This window comes from Vipera ursinii, assembly GCF_947247035.1.
Source record: "Vipera ursinii genome assembly, chromosome: 3".
Classification (NCBI taxonomy): Eukaryota; Metazoa; Chordata; class Lepidosauria; order Squamata; family Viperidae; genus Vipera; species Vipera ursinii.
Genome location: NC_139516.1, coordinates 123376158 through 123396297, shown reverse-complemented (window position 1 = coordinate 123396297; position 20140 = coordinate 123376158). Strand labels below are relative to the sequence as shown.

The following is a 20140-nucleotide window of genomic DNA, read 5'->3' as shown; positions in this document are numbered from 1 at the left end:
ATACAAGCTAGGCACTGTTTTATAATCAAAAGAACTGGGTCCTGATATTTGATTTTCCAAATATCTATTTGGTTTGATTTTTCTTTTCTAGTATTTTATCTACAGCTGCATCCTGGGCCTCATTTCTTGTTCTGTTTTCCTCCGGATAAATCATGAGCTGAAAATGGCAATCATGTCGGTTGCTCTGATTGTCTACAATGTAATTCTTTTACACACACACGGCTCTGTGCTAGATAACTACAGCAAGTTACTCTATACAATGGCACCTCTAAAAAGGTAGGCTACTAAATCAGAACCATTGTTTATGTCCTGGGGAGCTGGGATGGCATGGGAGGCCAATGTTTCTTCTCTCCTTGTAATGCTTAAGAGAAATGGCATAGGACCCAAATGACTGTTTTCTGTGTCTCAAGGATCTCACCAACATGGTGATGAGATGAGAAGACAAGGAAGAAAAAAAATAGCCCATCTTTAAAGCTAGAGGGTGGGTAAAATCAATCCTATTTAATTCAGATAATTGCTGGTAGCTTGGTAAGATTAGCATATTAGACGGGGTAGTGTAAATTAGAAATAAAAAAATAGTATCCTTGTTTATATAAGTCACTGGAACTACTCTTACACTAGTATTTGTGTTCATAATCCATTTATGTGTGAGAAACTAATCATCTCCACAAGTAATGAGGTACTTTTATTTTTATTCTACTGCAGCCGACATTATACAGTATGCTTCCTGGTGTTCCATACTTTATTTTGACACATATAAATAATGACTTAATTGGCTCCATCACATCTCAGCAGTCACTCTGTGAGTGAGATGGGACAGGCTGTAAATCTGATAAATAAAATAAAAGATGCCAGGATCCTAGAAAGTGTGTAGAGAAGAGCAACAAAAATGATAAAGGATTTGGAGACTAAATTGCATGATGAATGGTTGAGGTATGTCTAGACCAGACATGTCAAACACAAGGCCCGGGGGCCAGATCCGGCCCACGAAGTGGTTTCATGTGGCCCGCGAAGCCATCCTGGAGACAGTGAGGGAACGGCCCCCACTGCCTTGGCCCCGGCCCAAGCCAGCCGGAAGCCAATGTACAATTTCATGGTGGTCATCTATGCTGAAATACATTCAGCCTTAGCTCCACAAGGCCAGCTGGAAACAGTGAGGGACCGGCCCATGCTGCATCAGCACTGCCCCCTGGGCGCAGGCTGGGGAGGTATCACCCTTTGTGAGGAATGAAGAAATGCACCATCGCCTGGAAGTGGCCAGCACATGGCCCTGCCTACTTTGGGCAGGCTAGGGCCTGGGCAGCATTGCGCTTCTCTTCAGATTCATGCCAGCTGGCTCAGCCTCTCAGCACTGTGAGGACAGCACCCCGCTGTCTGCCAAAACCAGGCAGGCTGGGGGCTGGGCAGCATTGTGCAGGTGACATCGACTCTCATGCTGCTCATGGCATCCCCTCCACCAGAGCCCACCAAGCCGGATATGTGAAGTAGGCGAGAGCCATGTGCTGGTCACTTCCAGGCGATGATGAATTTCTTCATTCCTCACGAAGGGTGACACTTCCCCAGCTGTGTTTCTTGCCTGTTTTTCTCCCTCCCTCATCTCAAATATTTTCGTACCACTCTGTTCTAGGAAGGAAGGCCCCCAGGCACCTTTGATGTGAATGATGTAGAGCTGGCCACGCCCACCTGGCAGGCCACACCCACCCTGGCCACACCCACCTGGCCCGCCAAGGGCAACTGCAATGCTGATGCGGCCCTCAGTGAAATTTAGTTTGACACCCCTGGTCTAGACCAGGGGTCGGCAACCTAAAAAAGAAAAAGAGCCACTGGGAACCGGTTCCATCACAAATTAAAAAAAGAGGGAGCCGCGTGCGTGTGTCCATGCACGCGCATGCGCAAAAAGGTTTTTTGCGCATGCGCGGACGCACGCGGCTGCCATTTTTTTTTTTTTTTTTGCCACGCCTCCTGGAAGATGGCCGCTCGCAGCTGATCGCGGAGATCAAAGGATGCGAGTTTGGCATGGAGCCCTGCAGGGGGCTGCTGTTCCCTAGCCCGGATGGGTGACAGGACCCTCCGAGGCTTTGGTGGAGCCCGTAATGAGCGCCAGCAATAACAACGGGGCGGTATTGGAAAGGGATGGCGAAGCGGCAAGGAGGCAAGGCTCCCGGACTCGAAGGGGCCAAGCGGAACGGCTCGATCAGGCTGACGGTCGAATTACAACGGCCGAAAACAACCGGCGGCACCCCGCGGCAGCCTGTAAAGAGGCCGAGGATGGTCGGGCTGCAACGTGCAGTTTGCAGCCTTTTCTGGCTCGCTCAAACCAGCAAAGAGCATATATCAGCCGGCAGCTGCCGATGGGATCTTGCGGCGGCCCCCAAATCAGCTGTTAAGCGGCCAGCTTGGATGCGAGTAACCGGCGGCACCCCGCGGCAGCCTGTAAAGCGGCCGAGGATGGGCGGGCTGCAACGCGCAGTTTGCAGCCTTTTCTGGCTCGTTCAGACTGGCAGAGAGCATATACTAGCCGGCAGCTGCCAGTGGGATCTTGCAGCGGCCTCCAAATCAGCTGTTAAGCGGCCTGCTTGGATGCGCGGCATGTTGAAGCCTGCAACGGACATACAACGACCTGATCGATCTCCCTTCGATAGACAAACGGTCCGGCCCTGCAGCCACCTGTGGAGGAGCTGTAACGACCTGGGGCTGCCTACAAAGGTAGCCCGGACGGCGAGGCTCCAGAATTGGTGGCTGATGCCCCCCATCTGCCCATCTATAAGATCATCGCGCTCCCCCCCCCACGACAGAGGTCTGTGGGATGATGGCCACCGTCTGTAGGCTAGAGCGCCATTTAAAACCCTCCTATATCTGGTCTGGAGGGCGGAATTCACCAGGGACCACCTGAAGCTTTATTTGGAGGTGGGATGTGCCGAAAGGCCCCCGAGATAGCAGTTATCCTCTCGGGATCATACTTTAAGTCCAGATAATCCCTCCTTCATTTTTTCGCCGGAGACTGACTACAGCCCCTCGGTCGCGATGACAACTTAGGCATGGAGATAGATGAACTACCATCGCTCATCACCGGAGCTACGAAGTTATCCACCAACAGACTATGCTAGCATTCACCGGACTCTCTCTCCTCCTGCGACCTACCCGGAGCTGGATGATGACCCCCTGAGATCCTGATCACTGTGAGAGGGTGACCATGTTCTCAGGAGCCACTACTTCAGCTCTGTGGTCGTGATATGCAGTTGTTCCTACCAGCTCGTCCTTTACTCCTATTTCCACCTCTGATGGCTTACACCAGAAGTGAGCTACTTGCCCTGAGAGCTTCCCCACTCTCTCAGAGATGGCCATCAGACCTACGCCGCCGTTTCCTTAATGACGGGTCCTGGGACCCCGAGAGGTGGCATGGCGCCAAGAAGAGGCTCTTGGGTTTTCTTTTAAATTTTTTTGAAGGGTTAGGGAGGGGGGAGGGTCAGGCCCAGCAAATCGAGGGGAAGATCCCACCGGACCTGTCTCAGCCTAAGTTGGCCAATGGTCGCGGCAATATGAGGGCCAAGGAGAGTCTTGTAAACCAGGGGGATGGGACAGGGATACCGATCCCCACAGTAATTGGGAATGGCAGCAGATGGAGGAGCAGAGGGTCATATCGTATTCTGAGATCACGCCCACGCTATCTTCTTGCTGTGGCGCGCTCTGACCCTCTGGCTCCCGCTTGCTGCCCTGGGGAAGAGGGAGGTCTGACTCCTGAGCTCAGGCTGATCTATTTTAATGCCAGGTCTGTTGTGAATAAAGCTCCCCTCATCCATGACTTGATCGAGGAGGAAGGCGCAGACCTGGCATGCATCACGGAAACCTGGCTGGGCCCAGAAGGAGGGGTCCCTCTGACTGATTTATCCCCTCCAGGTTTCCGTGTGCTACATCAACCTCGAGCTCAGGGTAGGGGAGGTGGCGTGGCGATCGTTATCAGAGAGACCCTCCATCCGCGGGAGGCCACTGCCCCTCAGATAGACGGATGTGAATCCCTCCTCTTAAGGTGGGGTCCTGGTGGTCAGTTGGGCCTACTTCTGGTATACCTCTCTCCAAGCTGCACAGCAACGGTTCTACCCAAGCTACCTGACGCCATCTCAGGATTGGCGGTCGAATTTCCAAAGCTTATGGTACTGGGAGACTTTAATCTACCTTCCCTGGGCAGTGCATCAGAAGTGGCCCGAGAGTTCATGGCCTCCATGACGGCCATGGACCTTACTCAAATTACTCAGGACCCAACTCACGAGGGAGGAAACATGCCGGATCTAATTTTTGTCTCTGGGCAGTGGCTAAATGGGCTGGGTGGGGTTACTCCAACATCACAACTCCTTTCATGGACAGACCACTACCTCCTGCGGTTGGGCCTCCGTCACGTCACCCCCCGATGTCAGGAAGCGGAACCGACCAGGTGGTTCCGCCCCAGGCGCCTGATGGACCCAGATAAATTCCAGATGGCGCTTGGACCGATTCCCACCTCCCTCTCCCACAACCCGGTCGAGTCCTTAGTTAATGCCTGGCAACAGGCTGCTTCGGAGGCGCTCGACCGCGTTGTCCCTTTGCGGCCTCTGACCCGGCGCAAGTCCCGACTCGCTCCTTGGTTCTCCAAGGACCTGCGGGAGATGAAGCGCCAGAGAAGGGGCCTAGAGAGCATTTGGAGAGCCAGTCGGTCTGAGTCTGACCGAACACAGTTAAGATCCTTTTCTAGATCCTATCTTGTGGCAATGAGGGTGGCAAAGCGCGCCTACTTCTCCACCCTCATTGCGTCCGCAGATAATCGCCCGGCCGCCCTATTTAGAGTGGTCCGCTCCCTTTTAAGTCAAGAGACGGGAGAGGACCCCCTACATGGACGGGCTGAGGAATTTAGTAAATATCTGGTGGACAAAATTGCTCAGATTCGGGCTGGTCTGGACTCTGACTGGGCAGTATCTAACGAGAGGAAATCGATGAAGTTGGCCAAGTACATCTGGGAAGAGTTCGATCCTGTGACTCCGGATGAAGTGGACAAGATCATGGGGAAACTAAGTGCCGCCACATGTTTGTTGGACCCGTGTCCCTCCTGGCTAGTCTATGCTTCTCGGGAGGTTACACGAGGCTGGCTCCTAGCAGTTATCAATGCCTCACTGAGTGAAGGGTACTTCCCTGCTGCCTTGAAAGAGGCGGTGGTAAGGCCCCTCCTCAAGAAACCGGCACTGGACCCAGCTGTTTTAAACAACTTCCGTCCTGTCTCCAACCTTCGCTTCCTTGCGAAGGTCGTTGAGAGTGTGGTGGCGCGACAGCTCCCTTTGAACCTGGAGGAAGCTGAATATCTAGATCCGTACCAATCGGGTTTCAGACCGGGGCACAGCACGGAGACGGCATTGGTCGCGCTGGTGAATGATCTCTGGCGGGCCCGAGATAGAGGTTATTCTTCTGTCCTGGTCCTATTAGATCTATCAGCGGCTTTTGATACCATCGACCATGGTATCTTACTGCGTCGTCTTGAGGGGCTGGGAGTGGGAGGCACCGTTCTGCGTTGGTTCTCCTCCTACCTCTCGGACCGTTCGCAGACGGTGTTGGCAGGAGGGCAGAGGTCAAGCCCTAGGCCTCTTAATTGTGGAGTGCCTCAGGGTTCGGTGCTCTCGCCCCTCCTGTTCAACATCTATATGAAGCCGCTGGGAGAGATCATCCGTAGCTTCGGGGTGAAATATCATCAATATGCTGATGATACCCAGCTATTCATCTCCACCCCGAACCAACCCAGTGATGCCCTTGATGTGATGTCCCGTTGTCTGGAAGCGGTACAGATTTGGATGGGAGAAAACAGGCTTCGACTCAACCCGGCCAAGACTGAGTGGCTGTACATACCGTCATCTCGTTTAGTCCAAGAGGTTCCATCTCTGACTATAGGAGGAGAGATGTTACCTCCCATTGATAAAGCACGCAATCTGGGCGTCCTCCTAGATTCACGACTCAGTTTTGAAGATCACATTGGAACCGTGGCTAGGGGGGCATTTGCCCAGATTCGTCTTATATACCAATTGCGCCCCTTTTTGGACCGAGATGCCCTACGTACAGTCACCCACGCACTCGTTACCTCCCGTATTGATTACTGTAATGCTCTCTACATGGGGCTGCCCTTGAAGACCACCCGGAGGCTTCAGCTGGTGCAGAATGCAGCTGCACGGGTTGTGATGGGAGCTTCCCGATACTCCCATATTACACCCCTCCTGCGTGAGCTGCATTGGCTACCAGTTGCCCTCCGGGTGAGATTTAAGGTGCTGGTACTTACCTTTAAAGCCCTACATGGCTTAGGTCCGGGATACTTGCAGGACCATCTGCTGCCGGGAACAAATTCCCATCGTCCAGTACGCTCACACAGAGAAGGCCTCCTCAGGGTACCGTCAGCTAGGCAATGTCGGCTGGCGACCCCCAGGGGGAGGGCCTTCTCTGTGGGAGCACCAACCCTATGGAATCAGCTCCCCCCTGAGCTTCGGATAGCCCAAAACCTCCAATCCTTTCGCCGCGGCCTCAAAACACACCTGTTCCACCAAGCTGACCTAGACTGACAGGCATTTCAATTAATTTATATTTAGTATTTTTAATTCATTTTAAAATTCTCTAATTTTTATTGCACTGATGTTCTCAATTTTCATTTTATCTTGATTTATGTACTTATTATATGTTGTATTGTGAGCCGCCCTGAGTCCTTCAGGAGATAGGGCGGGATATAAATCCCATCAATAAATAAATAAATAAATAAATAAATTTTTTAAAAAATGAGATGGAACCGGTTCCCGGTTGCCCGATGGCGACGGCCCGTCTGCAAAGCTGCCGCTTTCGGCAGCTTTGCAGACGGGCCGTGGCAGCTTCCGCAAAGAGCGGCGCCCCTGCCCATTCCGAGAGGTGCGCGCGCACCTCTCCGAACGACCGGAGGTGCGCGCGTACCTCCGCGCGAATGGGCAGCGGTGCCGCTCTTTCAGGAAGCCCGCCGCGGCCCGTCTGTGAAGCTGCCGAAAGCGGCAGCTTAGCAAACGGGCTGCGGCAGCTTCCGCAAAGAGCGGCGCCCCTGCCCATTCCGAGAGGTGCGCGCGCACCTCTCCGAACGACCGGAGTTGCACGCGCACCTCCGTGCGAAGGGGCAGCGGCGCCGCTCTTTCAGGAAGCTGCCGAAAGCGAAGGGGCAGCGGCGCCGCTCTTTCAGGAAGCTGCCGAAAGCGGCAGCTTCCTGAAAGAGCGGCCCGCTGCCCGTTCGCGCGGAGGTACGCGCGCACCTCCCCAAAGGTTTGGGGAGGTGCGCGCGCACCTCCGGTCGTTCGGAGAGGTGCGCACGCACCTCTCGGAATGGGCAGGGGCGCCGCTCTTTGCGGAAGCTGCCGCGGGCCCGTCTGCTAAGCTGCCGCTTTCGGCAGCTTCACAGACGGGCCGCGGCGGGCTTCCTGAAAGAGCGGCACCGCTGCCCGTTCGCGCGGAGGTACGCGCGCACCTCCCCAAAGGTTTGGGGAGGTGCACGCGCACCTCCGGTCGTTCGGAGAGGTGCGCACGCACCTCTCGGAATGGGCAGGGGCGCCGCTCTTTGCGGAAGCTGCCGCGGCCCGTCTGCTAAGCTGCCGCTTTCGGCAGCTTCACAGACGGGCCACGGCGGGCTTCCTGAAAGAGCGGCACCGCTGCCCATTCGCGCGGAGGTACGCGCGCACCTCTCCAAAGGTTTGGGGAGGTGCGCGCGCACCTCCGCCCATTCGGGGAGGTGCGCGTGCACCTCTCCAAATGGGCGGTGCCACTCTCCATTTGGAGAGGTGCGCGCGCACCACTGCCCGTTGGAAGAGGTGCGCGCGCACCGGGCGGCTGGGAGCCGCAAGAGACGGCTCAAAGAGCCGCATGCGGCTCCGGAGCCGCAGGTTGCCGACCTGTGGTCTAGACTATCAAAGAGAAGGGTTAAGAGGATATGATAACTGTCTTTCAGTACTTGAGGGAGTGTCACAGAGAAGAAGGCATTGACATATTTGCCAAAGCATCAGAGTGCAGGACACGTAATAATGTGTGGAAGCTTGTTAAAGAGATGATTCAACCTAGAAGTAAGAAAAATTTTCCTGACAGTGAGAATAGTTAGTCAATGGAATAGCTTGGCCCCCAGAGTTGTGGGTGCTCCATCACTGGAGATTTTCAAAAATAGACTGGCCAGCCACTTGACAGGGATGGTATAAAGTCTGGATAATATAAGTTCTGCCTTGAGCTGGGGGTTGGACTAGAAGACCTCTACAGCCCCTTCCATATCTATGATTCTACGTTCTATAAATAATGCAGAATGAAATTCTTATTGAATCACTGATTTGGCAATCCTGAAATTGCTACAAGTTATTAGGTAATTACATTTTGTAATGTTTGTGAGATTTTGTGCATTTTTAGCTATGGTTAACTTGACTGGAGTGGAAATATACTTTTTTCCCCCAAATTTGCTTTTTTTAAAAAATTTCTCATGAGAATATTTTGCCACTTCCTTTTTATTCTTCTATATAGTTCCTGTATGGGGAAACATTCAGACACAAAAGTGTATTTACCAGCAAGTTGGCAATCTGGAATCTTACAATTCAGGGAAAACTGATTAGGTGCATAGAATGAAGTAGTCCTGAGTTTGTACTAGAAATTTTTGCACTGTGAATTTAAATGGGCATATTCAGAATCTGTAGACCAATTTTGGTTTCCTGTGATCAAAATGCTTTATTTTTACAGGCCAGGGATCCTGAAAGATCTAAAAACAATGGGTTCTATATCTCTTTTTATCTTCTTCATCACATTGCTGGTACTTAGCAGACAGGTAAGTCTCTTTCTAGGATTTTCATTCTACTTTCAGTGCTCTGCACGCCCAAATTGACTAGTATCTTGGTATTACCATTAATAGAGAACATGGATGCAGTTTAGTTATTTTCAGGGATCCCAGCCTTGTCTACTTTACTTTAGTAAAGGTCATGGTGGGTGATAGAAGTTGTGACTTGGAACATAGAAGGAATACACAGTAAAGTGCAATAGTTAAAGTTAATGAAAGATATGATGGAAATTAAATAGATGTGTGATTTTTGTGAAACTAAGAGAAAGGGGAAGTATGTAATACCTGATCTTATGAAGCTAAATTGAATAAATGCAGGGAAGGGAAGCTGTAGGTTTAATTATGAATGAAAGGACATTATCTTAGAAAATATTTCCTGGTGTCATCTATGTTGTAAGTGTGCATGCAAGTAGGAATTCAAGTTTAATGGTGCTTCCATGCTATATTCTGATAATAAAAATATCAGAAATTAGTTTTTCAAAAACTTGTGCAACATTCTGAATGAATGCTAAAAGAATATAATTACTCTATTAAATGTAATGAGTGGTTGGATAGCAACAAGATGAGCATAGTAGAATTATTGGGCCATTCAGAGACTCACAAATTAATAAGATGTGATTGATGACTATCGGTTTTAAAAAAAGGTCTGCCTCTTTCAAATACATGATTTACATTTAAGTCTATTCATGCATACAGAGGGCAAAAGAAGGAACTGTGGGTTCCTTGGTATTCTCTGAGCTTGGTTGTTTTCTTGCAGATGTTTCATCACCAAACTAGCTAACATCATCAGTGCTAAAGGAAGTGGGATATGTTTTCATTTGATTACACTGTTGTTTAATGTTAGCTTGCTTGTCTGAGCTGGTAGTTCCTTGATTAGGGTATTGTTTACTTCTTGGTTGTGATATATGATTTGTCTGAGTGGCATACTTCTAGGAATTCTCTAGCATTTTTTCACTAGGCTTGGTCTAGGATATTCACAGTTACTGTGTTGAAACTATGGTTAAGGTTGTCCATCTATTTTGAAGTTAACAAGTATTTAAAGTATATTAAATTAAATTCTCAGACAAACCAGCCATCAACAGGCCTGTAAAGATAAACAACATCTACATACCATTCAAAAAAGACAATCAAAATGCCAAAAAGGAAACAAAAAGATCAAAGCACCCCCTCCCCAGCAATCAATACCCAAACGAGTAGAGAATAGCATCAAAATTAACACTAGACTAACAATCAAGAAGTAATCAAAATAATAAAAAATAATGTGTTTAAAGTGTGCATATTGGATGGGAGTGAGAGTATGGTATGGTACTTCAGGAGAAATGTTAGGTGTGGCCAATTGGGAGAACTAAGTTAGATCCAGTGGGGATGTGTGCATAGTAAACCAAAAAGAGAGAGGTGATTAGGAATGAACAGATTGATAAATGAATATGGATTAAAAATAATTAAAAGAAGTTATATTGAAAGAAACAACCATTTTGAAGGAAGAAGATTTCATTGGTTTGGTTATATAGCGAGAAAGAGTGAGGATCAAATCAGCAAATAGATACATGAAAGAAAAAAATCATAGGTTGAAAGTCATACTTAGAAAGCTGTGGTTGGATGGAGTTCATGAGATCCTCAAATAGAGCAAAGAGAGAAATATAAAGAATAAAGGGCAACGCATAAATTGGTTTATGGACTGGGTGGAAAAAAGTATGGGCTGTTTTACAGATGGAGACGGCCTCGAAAAGGATATTGGACAACTGTTAGATAAACTATAGTTTAGCCCTGAAAGGAATTGACTTTGGTTGTTGGAAGCTGGCATGAAGTTGCAAAGATGTCTCCCTTAACAATCTGCAATCCTTGTTTAACAATGGCAGTCCGGAGGGATTGCTGTTGCTAAATTACGGTATATGAACATGTGACATTATAATCCACATTAACAGCAGAAATTCTGGTCTCAATTGCCATCATGACACGAGAACTACCTGTATTGATTGTACAACTAAACAATCAAATAATCCAAATTTCAATTTTCATTGCAGTTATTCCATTCCATAATTGTATAACTAAACAAAGATTTTTTCCCATAGCATTCTAACATTAATTTGAAATTGAAACTACCAGAGCTGTGCACTTTCCTGTTTCTTAGAAATAACCTGTTTATTGCAGTAATTTAGATAAATTGGTTTTCCATTAGGTGCTGTTTTATAAACATCTAGTAAGGAGTAGAAGAGAAGGTGACTGTTTTCCTCAGTAATTTAGCTTAAAGTAACAATGAGGCACTAAGATATTGCAATCTTTGTTTTTATGATAGATGCAGAATTGAGAAAAATACCTCCTTGATATATTTTGTATTATTAAAGCCTGTTCTGAAACTTTACTGTACATGACCTGGGTGTTCAAGGTGGCCCTGTTTGTAACCGTTCATAAGTCATTACTATAGTTAGTACCTGAACCCAAGGAGAACCTGTTTTCCTTAACCGATGAGACTAAAGATGCACCTATTCCAGCATTATATTTCTAGTTGAAGAAATCATCATCATCACCTCAACAACAATAGTATAGAAAGGACATGATCAGATGGCCCAGTTCTGCAGAATTTTGAAATCATTTATTCATTTTGATCCGTAGTCCAAATCATTTTTGCAAAATACAATATTCTTTATCTTGTGAAAAGAGCCTACTGATGCCCTACATCACTCTCAAGATGGTTGCATATTTCATTTCAGTTTCTCTTGGTGATGTATTTGAGCTTGCTTTCTTGATGGAAGTGGTATATAAGATGCAACCGTTGGCATTGCTGTTATTAGACATTTTTCATCCTTTAAGACTGGTCAAACTTTCAGTTTAAAAAGCATGATGGGCTTAGTTCCTTGGAATTTAATTGAATTATAGGGAACCAGGGACTGGAGAAATTATTAAACATGAAAGACAGGCCATCTGCACACACGCACACGCACACACAGAGATACACACACAGTGATCACTTTACAACTATAAAGAACACCTAAGAAATGTACTGACATTCATCCTTTAAAAAAAACCTTTTCAACAGCAAATTCTTTTTCATCAAATGGAAATGAGAACTGATAGAAAAAATGTAGGGGAATTATATATTGTGGTTAGAATGTAAGATTTGCTAGTCTTGTATCTATTTTCAATCAATTTAATATAAAGAAATAAATTTATATTAATAATAAATGTTAAATAAAGTTAATAAATAAATATTTAAATAAATATTAAATAATAGAAGAAATAAACTTTAATAATATTTTGAGCTCTTTTTTCTGAGTACCATTGATATTATTTATATTGTATATTTCTTGTACAGCTCTGAATTTTGTGCATGTCTTTCTAAGGTCACTGTTGTTTTCACTGTATTTTCTTTCAGAACTATCCTTTTTGCTACAGCTGCTTAAAACTGTGACAGATTTATGGCTTTGTTCTGCTCTACCTTACTTGGCCAGCAGGAAGTAGCAAAAGACTATTGAGCTGTTGAATTTGATCAAGATATTGTTCTCCTGTAGCCTTTTCAATTATTGTTCTTAGGATGTACTATCTAATTGAAAGCCTTTTTATCACTTCGGAAAATTGAATACTGCAAAGAAATATCTTATTAAGCTTTAAGTGGCCTCTTACTTCTTTCTCAAAGACAGAGACTAAGCAAATGGAGTGTTTTAATTTGCAATCGTAGTATTAATTAGTAGATAGAGACTACGATTCTCTCCCATTCCTCCTAGGTTTGACCTTACTGCTATATTGCATTGAGCTTTAGAATTTAATATGGTTCGTAGACAGTTACAGGCAGTCCTTGCTTACTGAATGCCTCATTCAGCAGCTGTTCCAAGTTACAGTGGTGCTGAAAAGAAATGTTTATGACCAATGCCTGCCTTTATAATGTTTGTAGCATCCCTTAATCACATGATTGCTATTAGAGTAAGTAGGGGTGTCCCATGCCTCTTTTTTTCTCCTTGCAAGTGGAAAGATTGGAGAGGAAAGGATTACAAGAGAATAAATGCAAACACAATGAGAATATACATTGAAAGGAGTGTGGTGGTGCCTGAGCAAATAGCACAGTATATTCCTCCATTTCTCTCCAATGTTTCCACTCTGTAAGGGGGGGGAGAAACAGGTCAGACAAAGTGGAAATTGTCTACAGAAATCACTCCCCCCCAATTGCTTGTTTAAGCAATCTCTCTGCTGTACAAGAATGCAGCGATTTTTGTAAGCAATCTCTCCATTGTCTGACTTGGTTTGTTTGTTTTTATCTCCCCCTCTTGCAGAATGGACCTCACTTAGTGACCAATTTGCTTAATGATGGAGCTGCCAATCTTAACTTTGGTTGCTAATCAAAGACTGCCTATATAGAATTTGCATCATTGTTGATTGCAACACACATTCTTTGATTCCAAAATAATTTTTGTCTCACAATATTTAATACATATATTACAGAACTGTTGAGTGGTTGGACAGGGTTGTTAGAGCAGCACCTTTTGATACGGGAGGCCAGGATTTGAATCCCAGCTGGTACCTGCCTTATTAAGTTGTACCTTTGTCCTTGGACACACACACACTCTACTTCGGATATGAAAGTGACACAAACTAAGTCATACTGGCTTAGATGTCACTCCATGTTCGGCACAGAGAGCTTGCCAAATTATCTGAACTTGCTACAGAACAACTAGCTAAGCACTCCAAGCTTTAGGAAGGGTCTACTTTCCAGCACTTCCTCCTTCCAACAATTTCAGACTACCCAGTTTTTTAAGTTCTTCAGCTCCAGATTCCACCAAACCCAAGTTAACAAGACCACATGAGTTGTTGGGAAACCAAGACAATCTGGTGATAAATGTGCTACAAGAACAAGTCATACATGGATGAGTCAAGATAACCTGGAATTAATGGAATACTACTACAATAATAGATCTAATGTGAAGGGATATATGAAATGTATGAGGATAGACAGAATATAGATGGACAGAATACCTACAGTACATCCACACTGAAAAACAGCTAGTTACCCAACATTTCAACATAGTGAAGAGGAAGTTGCTCACTTGAGATAGATCAACTAACATTGCATCCCACACCCAAGAAGACCCAGAAGAACAAGTACATGTGCAGCCAGTACTTGAAGCTGGAACATTATTGTCACCCCTCCATTACAGAGCACAGCAGGTAAAATGAGATGTAAAATCATGGATTAACAAGCTACAGTCAACCTTCAAGTCAGATTAGCAGGAGTCAGTGGGGATGTACCATCAGATAGTACATTAGAAATACCAATAGAACCAAAAGAAATACTAAAAGAACCAATTGGCTAAAGAAATAAAAAAACGCATGAATGCCCAGCAGGACTGGTGAGCCAGCTGCTAGCAGTAGACTCTCATCAGACTAGCTGTCACAAGGAAGGTCAGTGTTGATCATGAAAAACCTGAATAAGGGAACAGCACCAGCCAACTACCAGCCAATAACCTGCCTTCCCACAACATGGTAAGTCCTAACTTGTATCATGGCCACTAGGCTACATGACTATATGGGCCAGTACATTAGCACAGCACCGAAGGGCACAGACAACAATCAGAGACTTAAAACACCAGTTGCTCATATATAGAGCAATTGCCCCAAACTCAAAGTCTAGACAGACCAAGCTGAGCACAGCCTAAATTGACTACAAAAAAGCCTCTGACTCAGTGAAGATCCACACACATGGAACTGTGTGAATTCCTGGCACTATTCAAAGTCAATAGGACACAAGACATCTTCCTCAAGAACTCAGTGGGATTATGGAGGACTCAAGACAGCTCACACAAGTGGCCATGATCACCATACCAACGTGATACATTGTCCTCACTGCAGTTCTGCCTAGACTTGAATCCCTTTAGGATGATCACAAGAATTGGATGTTGATACAGGTTCAGCAATGGAACTACCATCAGCCACTTCTCTACCTGGATGACATCAAGCTATAGATTAAAAGGAAACGAGACATCAACTTGCTAATCCACCTGATATGGATCTACAGTGAGGTTATTGGGATGTCATTTAAATGGAGAAGTGTGGCTGGATGGTAACAGAGGAAAGGTAATTAAAACAGATGGGGTGAAACTATAATGGGACACATAGCAGACATTCAGACCAGCTATAAGTACCTTGTTATCCCACAGTGTCATGAGAACCACAATGAGTAGGCAAGCAAGACAACAACATCAAAGTTCCACCAAAGAATAAGTCAAGTCCTGAAGAGTCAGGTCAATGGGAAGAACAAGATACATCCTGTCAACATATACATCCTGTCAGTCATCAGAAGCTTCTTCAATGTGAGGCAAAATATTTTCAAAGGGAAAAAAAGAAAGTCCAGTTGCCTTTTGGAAAAACCCTTAAGACAGATGGGAGATTCCACAGAAGCTTGTGGAGAATAAGATTAAAATGATTAGATTAGATTGGATTGGATTGGATTGGATTAGATTAGATTAGATTAGATTAGATTAGATTAGATTAGATTAGATTAGATTACCTTGTTACTTTTTTGTGTACACAAAGGCACACACTAAAATGAAATTCTAATGCCTGCTTTTAAAAGATATACAGTATATACGAAGTACAAAGCTACTGCAGAATCTAGTTATTCTGCTTTGGATACCACGAAGGTAACAAAAAAAAAGTCATGGCTAGAATGTGTAGCATTCCTGACAATACTGTGGACCCTGGTCAAACAGCATATCCTGAAAGTGAACTTCCAATAATCTTTTCCACTGTCCTCATCACTCTCTGCACAGCCTTCCTGTCTGAAACAGTAATGCTTCCAAACAAACAGTAATACAATACAACAGGATGCTTTCAATCGTCCCCCTATAGAAAGTGGTAAGGACAAGACTTCCAGTTCCTGTTTCTCAGTGGAGCAGTTGGAGAATTCAAAATGTCGGATCCTCCTGCTGAAATTTCTTTTTGTTGGGGACCCTAAGGGGCCAGAATCTACCCTGAAGGGGTGGAATGAAGGAAGGAAATCCCAGGGACTTAGGAGAGACGGTGGTCTCTCCGAACAGTCCAGGAGAATCCTCCCAGAAACCAACGGAAGAAAAGGCTGGCTAATGCCATGTCCAGTCATAGCTGAAGCAACGGAAGTCATGAGCGATTAAACTAAGCGAAATAATAAACAGCATGCTTGAATCTGGGTAAGAATACTGATTTTCTCTATCCTACCTACTTTCCTGAAGAAGAAAATCCCAAAAATAAGAGATCTCCAAAGAAGGAAAGGGGGAGGGGGAACTTCGCTCCCTCCCTTTCAGTTGGGTGGTGACATTTACCCTTTAGAGAAAGAAAACAACTAGAAAGACATGAAAAATGAGCAAACGCTGACACCTGCTGGTGGATGAGGATTTTTTTCTTTTCTTTTTTTTCCCTTTGAATTTTTAAGCTTTCAGAAAATGCACCTGTTTTAAACAAAGATAACACATCTAAAGCAATGAATATTTTACAAAAGGAAATGTGATGAGCGACAACAATTTCAAAGGACAATGACTTTAAACTACATAGAAATCCAGAATAACTTTGATAGTATGACTCAACTCATTTTCAACTTAATTTCACTTCAAGAAATTCCTCAGGAAAATACAGTAGAGATGACTGAACAAGATTCTGAAGACAGAGACTGAAAGAAGGAACTTTATAAAACACTCATTTCAAAAAAGGAAGTATATGATAAGCAGCAAAAATTTCAAAGGACAATGACCTTAAATTACAAGGAAATGCAGAAGAACTTTGAGAGCATGAATCAACTTATTTTCAACTTAATTTCACTTCAAGAACTTTCTCAGGAAAATATAGCAGAGATGATTAAATATAGAGACTTGAAGATGGAATCATATAAAATAAAAAATTATGATTTAATTCAATTGGGAAATATTTTAATACGTCTAAACAACTTTGAAGATAAGGAAAAGAATGAGAAAAAATTTCCTTTAGGAAACAAGTGATGATGAAACATCAGGAAAAAAGATGGAATATATCAGAAAGAATATTTCAAAAAGAAACATTTGTTTGAATATGGCTAAGAAATGGGAAAATTTTGAAATATACTACTCTTAGAGGGAATTTTTTTCTTCTTTTTCTTCCTCCAAATCAATATAATTGTGTTTTCTTTTGTTTTTTTCTATTCTTCTGAGTTGAATTGATTTAAACAAAAGCAAACGTTTTAGCTACTTAAATGTGATGATAAGAAAAATATAAAAATGTGTTTTGAATGAGATTTAAAGGGTTAGATGATTAGAACTATTGAATGGAATGTTCAAAGTTTAAATAAACTAAATACGTTCTTAGCTATTGTTAAAAAGAATGAAAAATTGAGGGAATAAATATATATTAAATTAGGAGAAATACATATTTTCATATGTAATTTTTTGTAGTCTAGTACTTAAATCCACTAATGTAAATATAGTTGAATATTGAACTGATTGTTATTTGTAAGAACATTTAGAATTTGGAGGGAGAAATAAGCTGCTCTTCTTTCTTTTTTTCTTTCTTTTTATTTTATTTTATTTATTTATTTTACTTATTGATTGGGAAATATAAAAATAGGAGAGGGTATGGAAAAAACAGAATGAAATCCACCAAGGTAAATATAATTAAGTGTTTAAAAAGGGGAGAAATAAGCTGAAATAAACATGGTGACAGGATTTATGATAAGGCAACTAAAACGATACACAGGATTATTGAAACTATATATTGAACTGTTGTTAAGCAAATAAAACTGTCTTAATGTAATGTTTTGCAAAGAAAGATACGTTGGGGAAAGGGGAAATCAAATACTTAACATATGGAATATAGATTATAGAAATTAAGGACTGTCTTATAAATGTTACCCAGACAACATTCTGTTTTATAATGATTTATGTTATGTTAAAAAATTCTAATAAAATATTTACCCCCCCAAAAAAGAAAGTGGTAAGGACAAGGGAAGGAAGATGTGTTTTTCTAACAGGGCTACATTCCTGTGGGGCTTATCCCAAAGGTGCTGTTCAAAAGGCAGCTGGACTTTCTTGAAGGAATATATCAAGTTGGAAACGTACCAGGTCCTGAAGAAGCAGTTTGAGAGGATGTGGTCAGTAAATGCCAAAGTGATCCCAGTGGCAATAGGAGCATTTGGAGCTGTGACTCCTAAGCTGGATGAGTAGCTTCAACAGATCCCAGGGACAAGAACAGAATTCTCTGTCCAGAAGGGTGCAGTAGTAAGACCGATTAAGATGTTGTGCACAACCCTCAAACTCACAGAGCTCTAGTATAGAGGATCCAAGACTGAGAAAGACACATACCACCTTTTAGGCAAGAGAAGGGATTTTTTTTCATTTTTGATATTTTACATAGCTACCCATTTCAGTCTTGAACTCTGCAATGCAAGAAATAAAAACAATTATCAAAAAAGCAGAACGGTTAAGACAAAGCCCCTAAAAACTCTTATTAATAGAACTATCACTTAGAAATAAATACTCAAGAACCACACTAAAATATATTAAAACATCAAAAATGGATATTGCAAAGAACTGCAAGAATAAGTATCGACTGATTGGAAAAAAGTAGTGGGAAAGAAGGCAGTTCTTTTTTTTCTCCACCTTTTCATTGGAGAACTATATTGGTATTTTTTGACAAATCTTCTACGTGCTTCACTTCTCAATCTCTTACCTATTTTATTTATTTTCAAAGGTTTCAGTATGTAATGGGAAGTTATGATTTAAATCAGATTTTTATTTTTTTTAGGAGCTGGCTGAAATTTTGAGTAACAGAAATTGCATTTTATGGCTCATCCATAAAATTGTTTTGGACAGGAAGCTGTACAAAGAGGAAGGGTGCAACAGAATAATAATTGAGAGACAGAAGATTGCATAATTGAACTGAATGTTATCCAGGTGTCTCTAGTAACGTCAAGAAGGAAAAAAATAACATATCAAATCATTCTATAGCAAATTATTTAATTTTTGAAAGCAGAGAAAAATTCAAATGGTCTGTTCCAGGGCCAGTCATAGAATAATTAAATACTTTAAATATTTGGCCATTTAATAAGACATGGCATGTCCTTGCAAATTAATAAAATGGATAGCAGCGAAGTTTGTGGATATATTTTAACATTTAACTAATGAAAAAGGATTATCTTGTTAACTCGGTGTTAAAATGCTACCTAAACAAGATTTTATTTCAGGTTATGGTAGACGTGATAAAGCAAAGAAATATTGGAGTAGGATTCATAATCTAATACAGAAAATTATTAAAGTGAATATAAAGATAAAACCAGAAACTTCTTCTGGGCCTAATGGGAAAAAAACCTGGGGAAAAAATTGGAACTCTGATTTTATATATGTTGATGGAAGCAAGATTAATTTATGCACAAAAATGGAAGGATGTTTTGATTCCCACCAAGGATGATGGCTTCAAAGTTGATGGAGTTAGCAGAAATGGCTATGTTCTGTTACAGACACGTTGTGTTGCGAATTTAATTCCTTGTTAAGACACTTATTGGTCTGTTTAAGCGAATTTAGTCACATTTAACGGCCCTTTGCAGACAGTGAACTCATAAAGCACCTGGTTCATCTGAAATACCTTTATTTTGCATGTAGAAGGTGGTTACAGCAGAGAAGGTGTGGTCAGTTGAATCTGGTCGGAACCTTAAGGTCAAAAGACAGTAACAGGATTACTGTCCGCATGGCTTGTGTTCAGATGTTACAATGGAGGATGGAACACAAGGGAGCAAGGAGAAGGAGGAAGTCCAACCCAGAAGGGGTGGATCCTAGTACAGCATCATGAGCAGGATAGGAAATACATCACAAAGGGGAAAGGTACTGGCAGACCCAATTAGCATATTGGTAATTTCCCAAGAACAGCCACGTGGTGGCAGCACAGGCTACAATGACTGTTCTTAATAAGTACTTTTGTTTCTACTTGGAAACCACTTCTGGACTTCGTGCTTGAGGTGGAAAAAAATACTTGATTTTGGGTTTTATTGATTAGATTGATTTGTTGTTCTAGAAATGGCTAATTTATACTATTATAGAAAAGTAAAAAGTTGAGATTCAATGCTAATGCCTTATTTTACTGCAACAGTCAGACGTCAATGCCTTTTTTTCTTTTTCCCTCTTCCACAGATTTTGTTTTCCCTTTCCCTTACCTTTTTCCCTACTACTTGCTTTTCTATTTTCATATTTTATATTAAAATCTAATAAAAATAAATATGTTTTAAAAAGATTTTATTTCAGATGTATGCAGGACTGAAACCTGAGGCAAAATACTTGTTTTATCCAGTTTCTGGATAAAATATTATTTTTTTGTTAGATAATATATAATTTATATATT

General features: G+C 43.0%; 1 protein-coding gene across 1 annotated transcript in view; it reads left to right on the top strand.

Annotated features, from left to right (window-relative positions):
• The window catches only part of ADCY2 (adenylate cyclase 2), a gene marked incomplete at its 5' end in the record, with an annotated part of 171371 nt that overhangs the window by 125918 nt on the left and 25313 nt on the right, over nt 1–20140 (top strand). The window contains 2 exons of the mRNA XM_083360624.1: nt 92–276; nt 8728–8812. Of these exons, the coding sequence (XP_083216750.1) occupies nt 92–276; nt 8728–8812 (270 nt within the window). The remainder of the gene's footprint in view (nt 1–91; nt 277–8727; nt 8813–20140) is intronic.